The following is a 23310-nucleotide window of genomic DNA, read 5'->3' on the forward strand; positions in this document are numbered from 1 at the left end:
GGGGTCTTTGAGAGGTGATTGGATCATGAGGACTATGCCCTCATGAATGGATTGATCCATTCATGAAGTAGTGAGTAATCATGCGTGTGGTTCTGATGGCTTTATAAAGAGAGTGAGTGAGAAGGTTAGCTGTCTTGCTCAGGCCATTTCTCTCAGGCCATTTCTCTCATGATGTGATACCCTGATATCTATTGATAAGTTCCAGTATAAGTTCCCAGCCTCTGGAACTTATCTTAGCACAATGCCTGACACACACTAATGGACAATGTATGATAATTATACTTAATGATATTTATTCTTACAAAAATTATTATTATTATAACTATTCTCCAGTTGTCTCCATTTTATTAAACAAAATTCTATAGAACATTAATTTCTGGCTGTCTAGGACAGGGGTCTATAAAGTTTCTCTGTAAAGAGCCAGACATTTATTCTTACAAAAATTATTATTATTATAACTATTCTCCAGTTGTCTCCATTTTATTAAAAAAAAATTCTATAGAACATTAATTTCTGGCTGTCTAGGACAGGGGTCTATAAAGTTTCTCTGTAAAGAGCCAGATAGTAAAATTTTAGGCTTTACAGGCTAGATGGTCTCTGGCACAACTACTCAACTCTGCCATTGTTGCACAAAAGAAGCCATAGACAATATGTAAACCAATAGGTATGGCTGTGTTCTAGTAAAACTTCATTTATGAAAACACATGTCACACCAGATTCATCTGCAAGCTGTGATTTGCCAACACCTGGTCTCGGACCATTATAACTGATGGTCACACTTATGCTTCTGACACAAAGCCAGAAAAAACCTAAATGAATTTAGCATAATTTTTGTTAAAGTATATTTTATCATATTTTTAAAATTGATAATCCATGCCTAATAGAAATTTAAATAATTGGAAATGTTATTAAGAATAATAACAGTAATAATTAGCACTAGACAAAGCATTTTACATACACAATCTCATTTAATCCTCATAACAGCTTTATGAGGTAGGTATTATTGTATAATAGCTCCATTTTATAAGTAGTTAAGTTTTAAAGAGGTTAGGTAACTTGCCCAAGGTTAACGGTATCTTGTGGAAGAGCAAAGATTCGAACCCAGGGCTGTTGGGCTCCAAAGCCCATGCTTTTGTTCCTTGTCTTTACTGCTTCCCATTCTGGGGCCACACCAGGAAATCGAGATTACTGTTCAGCAGTGCCTCTATCAACAAAAACTGTGTATTCAAATGACACATTTGTCAGAAACTCCATCAGGAGGGCATTGGATAGGCAGGAACTAGGATGTCAGGAACTAAGGACTATGGGAACAACTACTAGAGACTAACTAAAATAATATCAAGTATAGCTCAATTTATACTCCTAGAATGTCTAGGAGTTCTAAACTGAGGGAAAAAGTGGGTTAAGTGTAAGGAGAGAGAAGGAAGGGAGGACAGGCAGAGAAATCTGGTGCTGGTTGTGTGAATGTCTGAACCAGCCTGAGTTCGAAGCCCACAGAGAGATGTGGTGAATTGGAGAGTTCATTCCCTAGCTATGGTGTGTTTCAACTAATAGTTACTGAGCGCCTGCTCTATGGCAACTGCTCTGTGCTATTCAAGGCATTAGCAATTAGATGAAAAGAAAAGAAAGACAGACAAAAATCCCTGCCCTCATGGAACCTGTATCCTATTGAGGGAGAGAAAGGTAATAAAATAAATGAGAAAATACATAGAATGAAGGCTGATGCTAAGTTTGATACAGAAAAATAAAGCAGGGAAGAGGAAATCTATTGCCTGCAATTCCTTGAATAAGAATCAAAGAAGGTATTTTATTCCAAAACAGGATACAAAATACAAGTTTGCCTGTGAGCGGTATTACAAACTGCTTCATCAGAAGTGAAATGAGCAATTTATCGGCAAGTATAAATGTCAGAATTTTTCCTAACTTAGCAATCAGATGGAATCGGGGAAAGGAGGAAAAAGGAACGTGAGCATTCGACCAAGGCTGGGGACTGGTTAATACCCATCTGTGGGGGAAGCGTGTGAGAGAGGCTTGAGTCACTGAGGACAAATGTGACAAAATAGACACTTCTACATCGCTTAACCCAGTTGACATGTACTTAGACCAAAACAAATAAAAGTTGCATGTAGAAAAAGTCCTTATGTGACTTATGAAGTCTCTGATTTTTAACACAGGTTTTGTCCCACGGGAACTTTACTTCTAGGGCTCATTAATTACCAGCAGATTCTGTTTTCCCCACCACAACCTAAAAATTCCCCACTCCATTTGCATTTGGACTCAAGAGAAACAGCTACCCCTGAGAGGATAGGAACTGCTCCTTGTCCCATTGGATGGGACCAGGCACCTAAGTAAGAAGTTTATGCTCTACTTACACTTTTCATAAATAGCTGGAATCCTCAGAGAGGCCACAGGAGACTCTCCAAGAGAATTATAAGAAATCACAGACACCCAGTAGGTCTCGCCTCCCAGATGCAGTTCGAGCTGCTGGTTAGTGGTGTTCATTGTCTCTGTGAGGTTAGTGTTGTTTTCCGGAAAGTACCATACGTTGTAGCCAAGGGTTTTCTCCAGGACTGGGGCTCCTCTTGCCTTCTGAACCCAGAGGCATATTGCCAACAACAGAAAAAGAAAGGCATGGAGACAGTGAAGAGTGGTGAGGATGGGGAGTGAGGATAATGTGAGCTATTAGATGCTAAAGTACAATCAGGTAATTACCCCCCAGGGATGAATAACATGCCCCGTGCTGTGATATTAACCCTTAAAGTGCCACAAAAGGGGATTTACTAACTGATACCTTGATATCAACCCTTAACCTGAGTCTAATTCCATGAGGTTAAACTAAGAGAATGCCCAAACCAGTGTAAGCAAGCCACCCTTATTTCTGCTTTTATCTTATCTCCTTATTTATCTTATGCGCTGAGGTGTTCCCTCGAGCCAATCCCGAGTCTGTTCTGGCCCTGGGTCATCTCTTGCCTGGAAGTCTCCAAGGGTTGGAAAGTATCTATGCCCTGCGTCTTTTATCTCCACATCTCCCCTTCTGAGGAGGGAGCCAGCTTCCCTGGACGAGACACCCTAGCCAGGCATTCCAGCTAGGAGAACTAAAAGTTCAGGGCTGCCCTACAAGTCCCAAACCCTTGGTGAGAAGCTTAAGGTTGAACCCCGAGGGCTCCAAGCCAAACTCTATTTTCAGCCCTGAACTTGGGCCACTAATCAGAGGTTTTACCTAGGAGCCAGCATGCTGAGTGTTTCCCAAGAATTACAGGGCTTCTCTGTTGTTCACTTTCTGTTACTGATTACACACACGGATGGAGCAGAATGACTGAACGTAACATCAGACAGGACTTTAGAAGTCACTTCGTCCCACTGCCTTCCCAGTTCAGAAATTTCCTCTACATCAACCACGGCATAAAAGGTTAGTGATTAAGAGCCTTTTATCTATCAAGACAACCCATTCTCTTTTGAAAATAACAGCTTTATTGAGGAATAATTCATATTCCATAAAATTCACTGTTTTAAAGTGTACATTCAATGGTTCTTAGCATATCACAGTGTACAACCATCATCACTAATTTTAGAGCTGTTTAGTACATTCTTTTTTAAACAACTCAAATGCTTAGCAAACTCTCTCCTCTTGATGCAAAAGGAAGACCAGTCCCCAGGCAAGGGGGAGGAGGAGGGCACTGGAGCCCATCTCACCTACTTTACAGGTTGGCCTACTTGACCCTTACCCACTGCTGTGTAGCTAGGATGACATGTGAGTAAGTGTCACTGCTTGCTTTCCTCCCCCAACAATGTGTCGACAGAGTGATCTGTTTTCACCCTTGGTGACTGAGAAAGAAACCACAACATCTGGGATTGATTCTCAAATTTTTCCAGCACCACTGGTTGGGCCTTCCCACTCCTGCTGCTTCTTGCAACCTGCCTGTGTCCCGCAGCCCCAGGGGTATGAAGGAAGAGGGGCAAAGACAGGAGGGTGCTCCAAGCCTGAAGAGATTGGGAATGAAATGTCATCTGGTAAAGAAAGGCAATTTGTACATTTTCAAATGGATTAAACTTGCCTGGACTTTAACAAGTATCAGATAACATGCTAAGTACCTCCTAAGAATTCTGGAGACATACTAAAAAGTTACGGTATCTTCCTCCCCCCTTTCTTCTCCCAACTTCCCCATCTTTTCTCTCCTGTTTCCTGTGTCTTTCTCTCTATTTGCTCTTTTCCTTTCCTGTTTATTCCCTCTTCCCCCTCCTTTTCTGTTCCTTTTCCCACTTTCTTTTCTTATTTCCTCCTTTCTCCTCGTTTCTGCATTAGCTACCTGCCTTTTCCTTCTCCTCCTAAAAAGGATCATCTGACCCTTCTTCTGACTTTGCACTCCACTATCCCAGGACATGTGTACCACATATGTTGGCGATGATCTGAGGGCACACCAGTGAGCTGGCCCCCAGTCAGTGCTCTTCTCAGACATGAGGTGGGGCTACAGGGTCTCCAATTGCCTTCCAGTGGAGGGCAGCCAGTGATAGCTTCCTCCAGAGGGTTGTAATGCCTCCTGCACCTGCACTTTCTACCGCCCCCAAATGTTAACATTTCAGACCAAAGAAGACGGGGGCCAGGGTCTGTAATGCATATTCGGGCCACCTGTGAGGTAACCTTTGGGGCTTTTTTTAGTTGGGTAACCATTGTGAGAATGGGGCATCATAAAGCCCTCTAGGGAAGGAAATTCAGGAGGCAAAATGTCAAAAATCACAGTTTTTGGAGGAGTTAGAGAGCAAGGGTTTTTAAACAGGAAAAAAAATAGCCCAGAGGGAGGTCACCTTCCACAACAACTGCACTGGCCTTCTTCCATCCACCTCGGCTGGTCTCAGGACTCTCCACAGATCCAGGCCGTATGGAGCTGTCAGGAACAAGAGTGAGGTGGTCAACCCAGAGAGAAGGGAGTTGCGACAGGAGATGCGGAGACTGCGCTGGGCAGTCAGGAAAGATCTGCTTGAGGGAGCCAGTGGGAGTAAGGTGGAGAGTGGAAGGATGGCAGTCCTACAATGACCAACGAGGTCTTCATTTTGTGGTTGAAGGATTTAAATCAACCAAAGGTAAAAAATAAAACTGTTCTTGGGTCTGATGACTTAATACAAGGTTAAAAAAAAAAAAAGTACAATAGACACCACTGTAATATATCACCCAAATCCAGATTAAAATGTGACCATCTCAACCCGCGGCCTTGGTGTTATCAGCACCGCACTCTACCGAGTGAGCCACGGGCCGGCCCTGGTTGAAGGATTTAAATCAACCAAAGGTAAAAAATAAAACTGTTCTTGGGTCTGATGACTTAATACAAGGTTAAAAAAAAAAAAAGTACAATAGACACCACTGTAATATATCACCCAAATCCAGATTAAAATGTGACCATCTCATGTCCTCTAAGATATAACATCTATATCTTAAAAGATACATTAAAGCTGGGAGTGACACAGATAACAGATAAGGAGGGGTGCGTGTATATAATCTATACCATGTCTACTTCCAAAAAGGATGAAACTGCATACTAACCTGTGTGGTTATGCATACTAAAATATGGGAGTACCCAAAGCAAAGAGTTCTAAAGAACTGTAGGCTAGTAGCCTGTAATTTGGAGAGGAGAGAAAATGTCCCTAATTGAAGCTGCAGTTGTTGCACTCTGAATGTAGTAATGTTATAAAATATAAGAAAAAAATTAAATGAGAAAGGAACAGTGAAATAACCTTCACTGAGTCTCTCCCTGAGGTATAAACTTAATGCTGGCAGGAAAAGTAGAAACAATCATATTCAGTCACATAGCTCTCATGGCCTGATAAAAATGAAACAGAAATTCATATGAAGAGGCAACTATTTTCTGGCTATGGACACTAAATTTATAAATGGAATTTGTCATGTAGATACTCTCAAAAAGGACACAGGGTAACATAAAGGCCAACATCTGCAATCCCAGTTGAGAAAAGCACAAAAATACTATTGCATACATGCATTTCTCATAGTTGTCTTCTATAAAACACAACAGCATAAATCCTGACTCATCCCTTTCCCCAGTAAACAACACAGTCTAAGACAACATAGTCTAAGAATTCAGGCTTCTGGTGATCTAACTGTACAGGCATAAAGCTTACAAAAACAAAGAATTTACTTGACACTTGATCTCTGGACTAGGTCTCTCAAATACTACATCTCAAGCAAGTTCTGGTCAGGGGTGGATCACTGGCAATTTATAGTTGAATGTTCTGACATGCACCTGAAATGTCAAAATGCTGAGATGATGATTAAAGAATAACCCACACACGTTAGCCATGAGAGGAAAGCAAAGAGTCCTAAAGAACTGTCCAGAAGGCTAGTGGCCTGTAATTGGGAGAAGAGAGGAGATGCCCCTAATTGAAGCTGCTGTTATTGCACTCTAAATCTTTTCTTGAGGAAGTCACATGGTTAGAGATAATGAAATTAGGACCACAAAGACTGAGGTTCACCACTCGGGCCAAGATCTAAACTATTTTAATACTGAGAGATTGTCTTCAGGGATCTTTTTTTTGTTGTTCTTTTTGAGACCAGCCGCACCGCGCTCAGCCAGCGAGCGCTGTGAGCGCACCAGTCATCCCTATATAGGATCCGAACCCACGGTGGGAGCGCTGCTGCGCTCCCAGCGCCACACTCTCCCGAGTGCGCCACGGGCTCAGCCCAGGGATCTTTTTAATTTTAGGTGATTGGGTATCTTAAAGTGAAATTACTGAACTCCAACTAAAGTTGGAATAGAAAAAATATACCAAAGGGCAATAAAGTCAGTAACTTGTTTTGTCATCAGTGGAGAGTCACATTTCTACAACTACTTTTACAGAAGCCAAAGTGTGGATAACACAGTCTAGCTGTTAGGACCAGGGTCGTCCAATAATATCTAATTCCATCTAAATTGCTTTTAAGTAGACTGGAACTGTTTAGTCTTTACATATGACTTCATCTGAATTCCACTGAGCTCTGCCAGTTTTCTGATTTCCCAAAGGTCTTTCCTGAATTGGAAGATAGAACAGCCAGTACTCAACTTTCTCAGACAGGGAGCAAGAGGCTAGTTTCAGCCTGTCTACAAGCCAAGTCTACAAGTTTCTCCCAGAAGACAGCCTTAGCTCAAGGCTACAAAGTCATTAGACCTTCATAGGTAACCCACAGAATTAGAAGGAATCACTGCGTCTCTAACTTGCAGAATCTCTCTGTTCCAGTCATGTGGAAAGTCAAACTCAGGGATAAATAACATTGATAATTAAGAAAAATCTAAAGACAAAGTGTTCATTACAATTCAGCCCTAAATATTCATCTCAAAGATGATACAGGCAAAAATAAACTTACTATTAAATAATCATTCCAGGAACTTGATTAGAAATATAAGTGAAATTCTCCTTAAATTTATCTCATGAGCAGCCATTTAGTTTTAGTAGATGGTGATAACGAATGAGTTTAATTGCACATTTTCTTCTTTCATTAAAATGGCCACTATTTCCTGCAGATATGGTCCAAAGAGAAACAGTCTGCCCAATATAGACTTCCCACAGATGCAGCTTTTAGTAAAACCATTGTCTGACTAGCATGTAAATCTTCTACAATTATTATAGCCAACTTTTCATTAAGCATGAGTTGATAATGGATTTGCAGTTCAAACAAAGGGGGGGAAATAATAACTCTATATCTGTGGGAAAGAAAAACAAAATTAAAATTTGCCAAATCAGCCAAAATATCTACATATTCAAAGGCATCACTTGTCTGGACTGATACGGTAATAATCTAATTCTATATTGTTCCTATTACCATATGGGTATCCCCACAACCACCAGTAATCAGACACATACAGGTAACCTTATTAAAAACCAACAATAATATGCTAACTTTTAGCAAGTGTCACTGTATTAAGCATTTTACCTGAATTATCTCATTTAATTCCACAGCCCTATAATTAGATATAGCAATATTTCTATCCCCATTTCTGAAGCACAGAGAAATAAAGCAACTAACAAACAGCACAGGCTTTTAAGTAATAAAGCCAGGATTGGAATCAAATTATATCTGTATCACGTAGCCAAGTAGACATTTAAATTAAATGTCAAGTAAGTAACCCTAATAATCAATATGTTGAAATCCAAAAGAAAATAGATAGTGCTGCATATTCAACTTAGAAGTTTTCAAACAGAAGATTTGAGGTGGTGTGTATTAAACAACTGGCACTTCATCATATAAGAAAGAAAGAAACGGTTTATGAATTTGAAAAAAAGTAGGCACTATCATAAACTCAGTTTTAAAAATTAAGTTCCAATATGGAAAGGGGGAATAGTGAGGAAACTGAGGCTTAAAGATTAGGTATCCTGCCCAAAGTCACTCCAGGGCCAGGCTGGGATTTAAGCCACACCCACTGGCTGGAAGCACTGTTCTTGATGGCCACACCTTATGCACGGTAAGCCTCAATCAATGCACGATTCCTGTCTCTTTCCTTCCCTCACTGTCATTAAAGATGTAATCTTTCTTTCATTAGCTATACCTTTATTGTTTTAGTAGCAGTTCCAGAGTGTACTACCTTTAACTCATCATAGGACACCTTTAAATGATATGATACCTTTTTACATATAGTATAAGAACCTTATAAGAATATGAAAGATGAGGTCCTTTACCTTTGGGGCGTAAAGCTGCTAAGGTAACTAACAACTTCAGAGGAGCACAGGCTCACTCCTGGGGGGTTAGGTGGGTACATGACTGCCTGTGGAGAGGGACCATGCAGACTCCCCAGGCCCTAGGATTCCATGATTCCCAAGCTCGGCACTTGGGAGCCACCACAACCCACCAATAATAATAAAACCCATCAAGGCCAGGCCTAGGCAGCCCCACGCTGGAGCAGGCAGAAAGGGAATTACAGGAAGCAGCTTGCCTTCCTCCTTGGTTGTTCCCACTTTTTCTTGGCTCCAGTCACTCCAGAACGTTGATTCCTCGGCCATGCATCGCAGAGCTACGACATATTCTGTAAAAGCCTGCAGCCCTGTGAGGTTGTAGGCTTGGTTGGTATTCATATAGCCCTGGGTGAAGTTGACTTCCATCTACAAAACAAAGACAACCCTGAGTGGAAATGGAGACAGCCTCTGTTATCTTTCCATTTTTCCTCTTCACTCCGCAAGGATTTTAAGTTTTCAGAACTAGTAACGCTCTCTCAAATTTTAAAGTGTATCATTTTCATAAATAAACCTCTACACATGCCTAGGAACAATTTGCACCTAAATAGATGTGAATTGTCCCGTGAACCACCACCTCCCTCCCCATTATCTATCTCTAAGCTTGTGGGGCAGAAATTCCTGCCTCTGGGCCGGGTCTGAATGAGCAGAGCCCTGGCTGTTCTGGAAGATGCAAGGTAGAGCCCTCTGACCAGGTCAAGGGCCTCAGCTTAAACTCATAAACGGTTAACACCTAGAGATACAGCCTCACAGAATAGCAGGGACAGAGACCTTATCAGCATCAAGTTCAATCCTCATGTCACAGACAAGACCCAGGAAAGTTAAGTGACCATGGACAACCTCAGTGTTTGTGACCAGCAGATCTAAGCCCAGAACACAGATTTCTTCACCCCTAGGCTCTTTCCCTTTACCCAAATCTTCCATTTCAAACTGTTGGTCTTTGAGTGACCAGTCAACCTGCTAAAAGTCTCAACAGCCTGGACGCTCTCTTAGGCAGGGGAGAGGTAAATAAATCAGTTCTCTTCTCTTGATGTCAGTTTCTCATTAGTCAAATGAGGGTATTGCTTTATAAAATCTCTAGAGTTCCTTCTGGATCCAGCCCCTCCAACAAAAACTAAAAATTTAGCTATTCCTTTCTGAGCACAGTTGTTGTTGCTACAATATAAACTTTTAGCTGTTGGCTTATAAAACTTATTTTGAGTTGATTAATAAAAATAAACTGCACTAATAGATATGTCCAATTCATTGGTATGCACACAGCACATTCCTATGGAACCCTGCAAGAGAAGGGAGTCTTGATTTTTCATAGGTGTATGTAACAGCTGTGAAAATAAGTACCTAATTCCATGTCCTGGGCCTAAAGGAGTTTAGGCAAAAGGAGGATGTATGTCTGTGGCAGAAAGCTGAGCATCAGCTGCCAATGGACACTTCTGAACTCCCAGCCTAGTGAGGTGCAGCAAGGAGGAGGGTCCGGAGGTGATGGCAGTTTCACTGCTGAATCCCAGGTTCCCTGAGCATCCTCATCCAAATAGTCCCTGGAACCTCTGGGGCAGCAGACTAAGATTGTGAGGAGCATAACTTGGGACAATCCATCATTAGTTATGGGATCCAGTTGGAACAGGAGTAAGATGGTTAGGAGAAGGCCAACCACATGGTGCCCTCCCTATGTAATTCAAAATAAAAGTAATACCAATCCATACGACAAGGGTAAGCAAGTCTAACAGAAGCTCTATTTCACTTTTCATGCTTTTAAAAATATAAAATATTCTTTCTTTTTTCATCTTTCTAATTTTTCCTCCTGCTTTGCTCTTACCCTCAGCAGGTCTGGCCCACTTGGTGGTTCTCACCACATTCTTGCTCAGAAAGCTCTAGCTAATGTAGCCACAAAAGCCTGTTCTTCTCAGCCCCAGCCTCAGAGGAAACAAGAAAGCTTTCAGTCTTTCAAAGAATGTGCCTTTAACGTCCTTTTAGCTTGGCTTTTTGTCCAGGCTATGTGCCTTTGGCCTTCACAGGGTCCAGGATCAACTGATCCTTCATATACAGGCTTAGATCTAAAATTTTCCCGGGCTGGCCAGTTGGCTCACTTAATTAGGGTACAGTGCTGATAACATCAATGTGAAGGGTTCAGATCCCTGTACCAGCCAGTTGCCAATAAAATAAAATTTCCCCAACTCAACGCAGACAATAGAATTCTAGCGAATCACTAAGTAGCATCCTCAGATTTGTTTCCAACCATCTATGCTTTCTGTCAATTCCTAGTTTACCCAAACTGTTTGTCTTAAGAGATAAGTCAGAAGTTTTGGTGCAAAGCCTAAACCAAACTTTTAAAATAGTCTTGAGATCCTTTTCAAGGATGTTCCCATGGTTTCATTATATAAAGATGCAACCTCTGTAGACTAGGGCCAGAGGAAGGTTTGGAGGTTGCTGAAGTATGGTCACATAAATGACGAACTTGGAATCAGAAAACTTGGGCTTAGGTTTACAACTTACAAGCCTTGTGATCTTGTTTGAGCTCTCTACATCTCAATTTCCTAATCTATAAAAAATGGGGATAGCAATGTGTCATATATAGGATATTTTCAAGTATTAAATAATTTGGGGTATAAGAAAGCACTTTGTAACCCATATAGCATCATACAAATATGGGTCTTGTTATATGTACATGTTGAAAGCTTAGGATTGATTTTACATGGTTTAGTTTAGTTAAACAAACATTTATTGAGCACAGGCATGTGCCAGACAAAGGGAAAACACAGATGAAAAACAAGGTCCCTGCATCTGAGGAACTTACAGTCTTATAGGGGAGAGACAAATTTGAGTAAGTCAATTGTTAAGTACAATGACAGAAGCACGCAGTGGAGAGGCACCTAGCTCAGGCTCTCAGAAGGAAATTTGTCAGCCCTGAATTCTGAAAGATGAATAGATGGGGGCAGAAGTACAAAAGAAGAGGGTGTTCTAGGCAGAGGCATGGAATATTCAGACAACATAATGCAAAGCAAACAAGCAATTCAGATTTACTAGAGAAGCAAGGGCAAGGTGAGCAGTGATGTTGCAGGGGTCAGTAGGGGCCAGGTCTCTGAGGGTTAAGGATTTAGACCTTTTCCGATCAACAGTGGGAACCACTGATGGAAGGCTGCGATGGGTTGGGTTGGGTTTAGAACTGAGGAGACTTGCTTGCATTTGAAAGCTGAAAGAAGAGAGAGGGCACTGGCTGCACATTCTACCTTCCTTCCCACATCTGCCAGGAGAACAGGAGGAAGGACATCTTAACTTCAGAAACTGGGAGGAAGGAGGCAAAAATGAAGATGGTGGGGAACAGAATGCCAAGAGTTGGAGTGGTTTATGCTTAATGCCCTCACTTAGTGTTGTACATGGTTTGTTTCTCTTGTAGGACCCTATCCAAGTAGCTGTAGTGACTCTGGGCTCAAGCAAATAGAAGGAATCAGGTTTCCTTGCAAACAGATCACCCCAGAAGTTCCTCAGGCTCACTGAGACCATGACATGTGGTATGAAGGAAGATGAGCTTGTGCTGTGCCAGAGACTGCCCTGCTTAAGGGTTCCCTAAACTGCAAATCAATAAGCCAAATGTTACATGTAGTCAGATTGCAGGAGAATGGTTCCACAGCTGGCTTAGAAAGGAAGCTGGGAGGAGGAGTGACCAACATCACCTCTGAACATAGAATAAGTGAAACTTAACCAGTTTTCTTTTGTGAAAGAGTTACAGAACAGGAGAGGATGCAGTAGACATGGTGTCTATGAGTTTCCACAAAGGAAAGAGTTTCATATTAGCCTCCAGGACAGGATGGAAAAGGTAGGTTGAATGACTGTCATGGTAATTACACATATTCATAGAAGTCTGAATAAATTACCACACTCAGAGAAGGAGGGGTTGATGTCTCTGGACAGTGTCTACTGGTTTACCACTGGGCACTGATTCAGTCACCATTTTTATTAAGATTAGATAAAGGTATAGAAGTAAGTGTTATTAAATGTGAAGATATTGAAAAGTTAGCAAAGAAAAAGTTAACTGTAAGTTTTGGATGACAGAGTAAAGATTCTAAGTAGGCTGAAATGATGAATAAAACCAACATGAAGAAATTCAACAGGAACAAGTAAAATACCTGAACTTAGGTTAAAAACTGGGCACTGATTCAGTCACCATTTTTATTAAGATTAGATAAAGGTATAGAAGTAAGTGTTATTAAATGTGAAGATATTGAAAAGTTAGCAAATAAAAAGTTAACTGTAAGTTTTGGATGACAGAGTAAAGATTCTAAGTAGGCTGAAATGATGCATAAAACCAACATGAAGAAATTCAACAGGAACAAGTAAAATACCTGAACTTAGGTTAAAAACCAACAAATTATAAAATCGTGGCAAGTCCTGTTGGGGGTGGTAGTCTGAAAGATTTAATTGGATAGTAGTTGATTAAGAGTCAATCCTATGAGTTACCTGTATCAGCCAGCTGACAAAAAAAAAAAAAAAAAAAAAAGAGTCAGTCATATGAGGTGCTTACAAAAAAAAAAAAAAAATAGGTGATATAACTTTCAGGCCACATTGATGGAAAAGGAGAATATCTTCTGGACTTTGAGGTAAGAAAAGATGTCTCAAGACACAAAAAGCAGTGAGCATAAAGGAAAAGTTTGATAAAATTGGGCAGTATTAATATTTAAAAGGTCTGTTCATCAAAAGTCACGATTAAGAGAGTGAAAAGGTAAGCCACATAGTGAGAGATGTCGGCAACACAAAAAACAAATAAAAGATTCACAAATAGAATATATAAGGAACGCCTACAAGTCAATGAAAAGATCAGACAGAATGTTCAATAGAAAAAATGTGCAAATGGCTTAAACCAGCATCTCACAAAGAAGGAATCCAAATGGCCAATAAACACATGAAAGGGTGTGAAACCTCATTAAAAATCAGGTAAACACAGAGTTAAGTCATGATTCCATTGTGTTCATACAATATTATACTACACAGTAATGAAGGTATATAACCTATATAAAGGACAGCATTACATAGTATGAATGAATCATAAAAAAACAGCATTGAGAGAAAGATGCCAAACTTAAAAAAGGACAATGTGAATTCCATTTATACGTTCCTCATATACGTCTCTTGCGCACTCCATCCTTGGGGTCAAGGAATGAGAGCACAGTCCCTTAAACTATGTTTTTGTTTTTTTTTCGGGGATGCAGGCTTAAATGGCAAAACAATAATAAAATCAAAGTGATTACCGTGAAAATCAGGATAACAGTTAGCTCTAAGGGGAGGAGGGGGTGGTCATGTAATCGGGAAAGAGTAAGCAGAAGGCTCTGGCATGCTGGAAATGTTCTACTCTTGAACTCAGTGGTTTTTAAATGAGCACGAATAATTTGTTAAATTATTTAAGTTTTGTTCACTTTTCTAAATGTGTGCTATACTTCACAATTTTATAAAAGGCTGACAAAATTAAAAAGTAAAGAGCCAAACCACAGAATCTCTGGCAGCCAACATAGACACTAACCAGGATGGGATGCAAAAGTAAATTTCTCACTTTCTCAGATGTTCCTGTGCAGACTGTATAATGCCTATGGTAGAACACTTTTCCAATCTAAAAGGTCCAAAGGGGAAGCTGGGAAGGAAAGTACTCACTACTTGCCTCTCCTCTGTCTTCAATGTAGAAAGTGAAAAAGATAATTCCAGGTCAACAAAAGTCAACGATTCTTTTCCTCAAGTATTCTAATAGAAATATTATAATGGCATAACTTACCCAGCAGGTACTACTGACTGTCTTGAATCGAAGCATGTATTTTAAATTAGATGAAACAGGTGCCAATGCAGGCCTAATCCATTTTATTTGAACCATTCGTTTGATGCCCAAAACTGGTTTCACACTGAAAATCTCAGGTGGTTCAGTTTTCACTGAAAATAAAAATCATACAGTTTTCATATTTGCAAAGAGTTGAGAAGGTGCTAATGACATCCACCTAAAATTGAAAAAAAATTAGCCTAGAAAGAAAATGACAGTGCATATTTTGTGGTCTGCTATATGCAGACAGCATTAGCAAGACAGTGCAAAAAGAATGCCACTCCTACCACCCTACACCTCCCCCAAAAAGGAATGCCCAAGGAAAAGAGGACACATTCTTGCAATTTTTCTGCAAATCAGCCTTTTAGTGATTGGGTCATTATCCGTGCCCAGCAGAAGGGAGGGAAAAAGAGACCACAGGACCAGAAAATGGGCTGTTCCCTTTACCTACTCTCCCCTCCCCTAGGCTTCTCTCTCTTTGACCCCTAGGATGAAGGACTATTCATTAGAAACCACCTCTCATTTTCTTTGCACACTGCAAACACTCTAGCTCCAAATTTCTCTATGAAAATATGTATTTTTCTGGTTATAAAAGTAACATGTGCCTATTACAGAAATTTTTTAAAATAGAGAAAAATACAAAGAAACACTTAAAATCATCAATAATTCTAACAACCAGAGATAACCCTTATTAATATTTTGGTATAATTCCTTTCAGGCTTTTTTTCTATGCAAGTATTTGCATGTCTTTTAAATTGATATTATGCAGAATAAAGCTTTTATTTTATTAAATAATGATGGATTTCGGACGTGACCGGTGCCATTGTGTACACAATAAGCACAAAATAGACACCAGCCTTGTCTTCCACTCCAGCACCAAACCCCTCCCCCCTTCCCTTCATGAGGAGCCTTGTGACTTAAACAGAAACCCTTTTGCTTCCACAAGGGCGCAGTTCTCCACCCTGGTTCCATAGTTTCCACATTAGTGTAATGCCCCTCCTTGATGGTATCAGCCAACCCTTGGCACCCTATATAAGCTCTACCACCCCCACACTTGGTGCTGCCCTCCATTTTGAGGGCAGCCCAGCAGATTCTTTTCCTTTAATACAGCTTGATCAGTACCTGGCATCTAGGCTCACTTTCTTTCATTATGGTGCCAAAACCCAGGAAGGGTTTTGGCCGATGGTGTTGGATGATCCCCTCTCTCTTGGGTTGATTGGCCCTTGGCCACCCTTCCCAGACCTGCAGAAACCAGGTGCCTCCAGGACTCTCTCCTTTTTGCCATTTCAGGCCAATGCATCCAACATTGGCCTCAATTCAGGGTGTCACTGGGTCTGTCCTGCCTACTTCTACAAGTTCCCTCAACTACTCTCTACAACTCTGGTCTCTACAAAGCACAGGTGCCTGGCCAAGGGAACTTTTCTCATGCCCCCCAGCTATTGAAGGATGCTTCATTAGCTGGTCATGGCTTTTTTTCTCTCAAAAAGAAGGTGCACAGCAAAGAGGACACTACTGTACTCTGCGCTCTATGCCTCTGGGCTGTCTCCTGGACAACCTCTCAGCCTCCAGGGAGACATTAAAACTCAAATGCCTCATTACAATGGATCCCAGTGGCCACAAGATGGCACTCTCAATTTAGATACTCATGGAAACGGCAAAGGCTGGAGAGATTCCTTGTGATCCAAGCCTTCTTCTTCTCTCTCTGCTTTCTCTCCCTGTCAAAACTGTCCCACATCTCAAATTCTCCTAGCTCATGCTTGACCTCCCCTTTCCGGACATAGATTAATCTTTTAATCCATCAGACTACTCTGCTACCCATGCAGGCCACCTCGACTATCTCCTTATGCTCCAAATCCTTCATCAGCCCCTCCACCTTTTCCCTCTCTTCGTCCTCAGCCCCGGCTCCTTTATATCCCCCTCTGTGAAGTAGCTGGGATGGAGGGATTGTCGAAGTTCATGTCCCCTCTTCTCTTTTGGACCTTTCCCAACTCAAAAAGTGACTGTCCCCTGAAGACAGGGAGCAGGTCTGGATAGCAGCCCAACAGGCAGATGAGGTACATGTTCAAAATAACAGGCAGCCTGTGGGAGCCACTGCTGTTTCTTGCATGGACCCAAATTATGACTACCAAGCCAGCCACAGGGATCGGGATCTTTATGGCCTCCAAAGGCTACTCACAAGTCAGTCAATTATGACAAGCTTAGAAAAATCACACAGAGATCCACTGAAAATCCCAGTGAGTTCCTAACCCATCTCTCTGAGGCTTTACATGAATACCAGGCCAAATACCAACTCCTGGCTAATGCCATCTGAGGCTCACATACTCCAAAGTGGGCTGCACTGAAGCCACCCAAGAACTGCTCCAAATGTGGTCAACCAGGCCACTGGGCATGGGCCTGTTCTAACCCCAAGCCCCCTCCTGAGCTCTGTCCTCACTGCAAACAACCAGGTCACTGGGGGGATTGACTGTTCCACTCACGAGAGATGGAGTGGCCCAGTCCCCAACCCACAGCCTTTGGCTTCACGGCCATCCCTACCAAAGCTTCTCGGCTTTGCCCAGGAGGAGGACTGATGATGCCCAAGGCCCAAGGCCCCCATGGAGATCACCATGCATGAGCCCAGGGTAACTCACCTCGTAGCAGGTAAGCCAATCTCTTTTGTCATCAACACAGCGGCCACTTACTTTACCCTTCCTAAATATGCAGGACCAACCACCCCATCCTCTATCACAATAGTAGGGGTCATGGGATCAGCATACTGCCCACGGATCACTCAACCCCTTTCCTGCACCCTACATCACACCCAATTCACACACAAGTTTTTAATAATGCCTCAATGCCCAACCCCCTTACTGGGATGGGACATTCTTTTCAAATTCAAAGCTACTCTTACCCTAAGCACTTTAACTCCAGCTACAATACTCCTGTTACAGGCCGCACCCAGACCTGGCCCCTGAGGCTTCCACCATCCCCTCCCCCTCAGACAAGGTTAATCCTATAGTAGGAGACATTTCTCCCTGCATTGCTATGCACCATTCCCCTATCCTTGTTAAGTTGCAGAACCCCTCTTTATTCCCTGATGTCCCACAATATCCCATCACTAACAAACACTTACTAGGCTTAAAACCCATCATACGCAAACTCCTTTCTTCTCATTTCTTATGGCCTACCCACTCGCCTTTCAATACACCCATCCTTCCGGTTAGAAAGCCTAATGGCTCAGTACAGGACTGATCCTGACATGCACAGTGCCCAACAACTTATTTGGACAGTACTACCTCAGGGGTTTCAGGATAGCCCCACTTTCTGGCCAGGCCTTAGCTCAAGACTTATCTAAACTTCCTCCAACCTCTAGCACTTTAATACAATATGTGAATGACCACCTCCTTTGTAGCCCCTCCTATGAGGATTCACAGGCCCACCCTGTTGCTCTCTTTAATTTCCTGGTGTCCAGGCGATGTTGAGTATCTCCCAGCAAGCCCAAGTTTCTTCTCCTTCAGTCACTTACTTGGGAGTCTGCCTCACCCCAAACACCAGAGAAATAACCGTGGATTGCAAAAGTTTATTTCTGAACTACTAACTCCCACCACAAAGAGTGAAATTCTCTCTTTCCTGGGGCTTGCAGGATATCTCTATGTGTGTGGATTCCTAACTTTGGCATGCTAGCAAAACCACTTTATGAGGCAGCCGAAGGGGATCCTACCATTCCTTTAGATCCCACAAAGTCCATTCATTCTCCCTTCCAGTGATGAAAAGCAACTCTCCTCACAGCCCCAGCTCTATCTCTCCCAAATCTATCTCATCCTTTTATCCTATACGTCACCAAAACCCAAAGATTGGCAGTCAGGGTTTTAGGAAAAGAGGCAGGAGATATTTTCTCCCCTGTTGCATACCTCTCTAAACAACAAGACACCACAGCCTGGGGATGGACCCCCTGTTTACGGGCCTTGGAGGCAGCCACCCTTTTAGCACAAGAAAGCTCTAAACTAACTTTTGGATAACAAAGAGTCAAGACCTTCTTGGCCATAAGGCCATGTCAAATCTCTCCCCTTCCTGCCTACAACTTATTCAACTTACTTTCATTGAGAATTCCCAATTTTCCTTCAAACCTTGCCCTCCCCTTAAATACAGCCACTCTCATCCCAAAACACTCACAACCCTTAAAACATAATTGCATGGAGGCTTTAGACCTCTTTCTCAATCTCTTTCCACACATCTCCCTGCATCCCATTACATGGTTCATAGATGGGAGCACCACCTCCACACCCGCCCCCTCTGTAGGTTATGCCATAGTAAATCTAAGACAAGCTATTGAGGCTGCACAACTCCCAAAGGAGGTTGGGGTTATACACTGCAGAGGACACCAAACCTCCAACAACCCCATAGCCCAGGGAAACAAGCTGGCAGATCTAACCACAAAACAGGCTGCTCAATCACCAGGCCCCCACTCTTCCTCTCCTGCTCAGGTCCTCCTCATGGCCCCTACACCCTTATCCCATTACACACCCCAAGAAATACAACACCTCCAACAGTTGGGAGCACAGAGGAAGGACAACTGGTATAATCTCTCCAGTCACTATGTCCTCCCTACCACAGAGGCTGAGCAAATCCTTTTAGATTTCCATAATTTGGTTCATATAGGCTATGAACCCCTACTATGCCTTCTTCAGCCCTTATATTACTCTCTCCACATGGCCAAATTACAAAAAAAAAAATCACTCAAAACTGTGCTTTGTGTACTCACTGCTAAAATCAAGGTGGCCTCCAAGTTTGGTCCTTTCCCACCCACCAGGCCAGAGGATACACTCTTGGTCAGGATTGGCAAATTGACTTTATTCATATGCCTCCCCAAAAAAGGACATGTTATCTTCTAACCTCAGTAGATAGCTTTTCAGGTTGGATTGAGGATTTTCCCCACACTTCAGAGGATGCTACAGCAGCAATGCATGCTCTCACCTCAGAAATCATCCCTCATTTTGGCCTTCCCACCAGTCACCCACTCACCTACAGGCTGCCCCCCACAAGCCCACAGGCCTCAGCCCCCTCGAACTTATGTATGGCAGACCCTTCACTCTCACACCTCTCCCTTCTAGCTCATTGCCTTTAGGCCCGTATCTCCCTATGCTTTGGCTCATTAGGGACTTTCTTCAGCAACAGGCCAACCTTCTATTGCCTCATCCTTTCCCCACCACCTGCTCACACTTTAAACTGAGTCCGGGACAGCAAGTGTATATTAAAACCTGAATCCCAAAGCCCCTCTCACCATGCTGGGAAGGGCCTTATACAGTACTTCTCACCACCCCCACGGCAGTGAAGGTACTAGGAAAGGCCCCTTGGTATCACTTATCCTTGGTAAAACTAGCACCTGAGACTTTACCCAAAGAATCTGTTAACACCAAGCCAGAGGGGTCCCTCTGCTCAACCCCCAACCCAACACCTCCTTACACTTTGTCCATTTTAGGACCCACAAAACTGAAATACTCTAGGACCCCCCACTTTTCCCCCAATCCCAGAAGAAGGATGACCTTTCCCATGGCAATTATCCTCTCCCTCTTGCAGGCCCGCTTCACGTCCTTCTTGGAATAGCAGAAGAGCTATTCCAAGACTGGTCCTGACCTGCTATCGTGGGCTTGCCATTGTGGGACGTGATAAGTATATGCCACCCCATGTCCCTAACCTTTATTATACTATCTGTTCTAGTACTTGCTACAGACTGGCCAGTGCTGCCCCAAAGGAGTGTAACATAATAGGAAGATTTCTCCTGGCACTCCCTTACCTCCTATCAGTAGGATGCTTCATAGCAATTTCATTGTGGCAATGTGCCCTTTAAATTCTTTTGGCTCCCTAACCCTTTGCATCTTCCTCACGTTTTTCCTCCTATCTCAATGCTCCCCCTTACCTGGAACATGGAGGTTCCAGGTCCACAGGGATGATGCAGTATTCAGCGAATCACACTGGTCCTCAAGCAACTCATTTGTCTCCCACTTCTCAAGAAACTTTTTGTGGTCACCCGCTCCCAGTTGATGTAGCCCACAACGTTTCCACAAACGTCTCTTTACTTTCCTGTAATCTCACCTCAGTGGGGACTGTCGGCGTTATTCAGGGCCTGCCCACACTCTGCCTCACTACCACCACCAAACGCTACCACTCACTTACCCCCTCCTCATCCATGCCCTAAAACCGGAATATATATTTCCTTTGTAAAACCACGTTATCCAATTGCCTGCCCCCCTAATGTGATTTCTTGCATATTCATTTGGCTCACCATCCAGACAGATGGAGTGATGGAGACGGGACTAGGACTAACTTTGGCCCCCCCATCTCAGGAAGTGCCCCCGTTCCCATAGGGCACTAATTGTACCTTCTAATTGGAGCAGGGATCCTTCCTGCAACTGGAACTGGCATAGTGGGCCTTGCTACTGCCTCTCAATTCTATCAAAAACTCTCAGAAGAACTAAATATAGATAGCATCTCCTCCCTCTAGCGACAGGTCACCTCACTTCCAAAACAATTTAAACCATTTAAAGGCAAGCATTGATTGCCGATGCAAAGGGTTACAAAACACAAACAGATCTTGGGGGTGGCCCTAGTCATTGAACCCTTGGATACCTTGGTCGGAACTCATCCTACTTTTTGGTCCCTGTCTCTTTTGGTTTTTCTCTAATTCCTTGCAGGAATGAATGAAGGCTTTCACCAACCAAAAGATCACCAAATTGTTCCTGCGAGGAGGATATCAGCCCCTCAGAATCAACAACCCTTTCCAGAGGAATACAGTCTCTCTACATGAAACCAATACCCCGCCACCTAATTATTTTGCCTGCCAGCATAAATCTTTTATTTTTTCCATATCTTTGCCCATCTCCAGCAGGAAGTAGCTTCAGAAGAATAAGACCTTTGCCCCTTTCCCTTCTCCCTATACTTAAAAGGCAGGAATGATGGATTTTGGATGTGACTGGTGCCATTGTGCACACAATAAGCACAAAATAGCCACCAGCCTTGTCTTCCACTCCAGCACCAAACTCCCGCCCCACTTCCCTTTACAGGAAGCCTCAAGACTTAAACAGAAACCCTTTTGCTTCCACAAGGGTGCAGTTCTGCACCCTGGTCCCATAGTTTCCACATTAGCATAATGCCCTTCCTTGATGGTATCAGCCAACCCTTGGTGCCCTATATAAGCTCTACCACCCCCATACCTGGTGCTGTCCTCCATTTTGAGGGCAGCCCTGGGCTGCCCCCCACTTTGGGCATAGCCCTGCAGATTCTTTTCCTTTAATAAAGCTTGATTGGTACCCGGCATCTTGGTTCACTTTCTTTCAAATAATACTATGCAATCAGCATATATCCCTTTCTTCTAAAAATTCTTCTAAGAATAACTTTTTAAATGCTTCATGATATTCCAACCTTATGGATGAACAAAATTTATTTGATCATTTCTCTATTACCACACTTTCACAGTGTTTTCAGTTTTTCAGTTAAAGCTCCTTGAGGGCAGAGGCTGGTAATTAACAGGTATCAAATATTTGTTAAGTGAATGAATAAATGAATGATAGTTAAGTCTTTCTCTACATCCTTAGATCCTCTTAGGATGGGTTGACTGGGTAAGAGGGCATGAACATTTTAGGGCTGCTGCCATATGGTGCTATTATGCTTTCCAGAAAAGCTACCCTAATTTCAGTTCCCATTAACAGTGTATGAATACCCATCTCACCACAGTCTTGCTAGCTAGAATTGAATGGTATCATCTTTTTAATTTTTGCAATTCCTGAAGGACTTTAGAGAGCTAAATCCCTACTTAAAGCCATTAACTAGGTAATAATATTCAGAAAGCTCTTGGTGGCTACTCAAAAAATAATGTGTACTTATCATGCCTGAACTAAAGGGTGGTCATCAGTCTATGTGGCCACTCAGTGGGGCAGAGCTGTAAAAAACAGACATGTTAAGTAATTTCCATAAGATTATTGATGTTTATTGAGCCCTTGATAAGTATATTTTGAAGTAAATTATTTTTGTTGACTCCTCTCAACTACCTAACATTTATTATATCCACTTTATAGAAGGTAAAACTGAGATTTAGAAAGGTAAAATAGCTCTCTGCTCTCTCTGCTTCCACCATCTTGCAATGTGAGACCCCTGGGTCACTATCACCACCACCAGATGGACTTTGGATGACTCAGCCTCAGAAACTTGACAATTATCAATTAATTCAAACCTGCCAGCATGCTCAGATGGACAATGGTAGTTGTTTTTTTTTTTTTTAATTTTTGTTTGGTGGCTGTTGAAAAGCAAATTGAGCTCTGCTTTGCCATTTTTGCAATGTGATGCCTTGAGTCTCTGAAATCAGCAAGGAAGGCCTTCACCAGATGTGTCCCCTGGACTTTGGACTTCCCATCCTCAGAAACTATCCCTGCATTGCAGTAAAGCCACCACCAAAGAAGACCCTCTCACCAGATGTGTTCCCTGGACTTTGGATTTCCTAGGTTCCAAAACTTCTTTGGAAACTTTGGAACTCTGAATAATCCAATTCCCTCCATGGAAACTGTGTAACCCCTGCTTAGAAGAATTTCTCTTTATCCAACATGGGAGGTGGAAGCTCAGCAGAGACCACACACCCTGCGGTACCGCCCCATGACCCAGCAGCCTGGCCGAGTCCAAGCTGACCAGAGAGGTGGCTCCCCAGAGAGGCCCAAGACCCAAGGCATCCACACATGCAAGGCACTAATGGCCAACTAAGCAGTCACTGAAGTAGCCATACCAAATTGGCAACCCCAGCAACATCTTAGTCAGACAATAGTGTCAAACCTGTGGACTGT

At 42.6% G+C, this 23310-nt stretch overlaps 1 protein-coding gene across 1 annotated transcript in view; it reads right to left on the reverse strand.

Annotated features, from left to right (window-relative positions):
• Positions 1 to 23310, reverse strand: part of IL31RA (interleukin 31 receptor A) — a gene marked incomplete at its 5' end in the record, with an annotated part of 47367 nt that overhangs the window by 14080 nt on the left and 9977 nt on the right. Inside the window, 4 exons of the mRNA XM_008570040.1 lie at positions 2373 to 2589; positions 4804 to 4883; positions 8913 to 9078; positions 14465 to 14616. Of these exons, the coding sequence (XP_008568262.1) occupies positions 2373 to 2589; positions 4804 to 4883; positions 8913 to 9078; positions 14465 to 14616 (615 nt within the window). The remainder of the gene's footprint in view (positions 1 to 2372; positions 2590 to 4803; positions 4884 to 8912; positions 9079 to 14464; positions 14617 to 23310) is intronic.

The sequence above is a fragment of the Galeopterus variegatus genome, unplaced genomic scaffold (genome assembly GCF_000696425.1).
Source record: "Galeopterus variegatus unplaced genomic scaffold, G_variegatus-3.0.2 Scaffold562, whole genome shotgun sequence".
Lineage (NCBI taxonomy): Eukaryota > Metazoa > Chordata > Mammalia > Dermoptera > Cynocephalidae > Galeopterus > Galeopterus variegatus.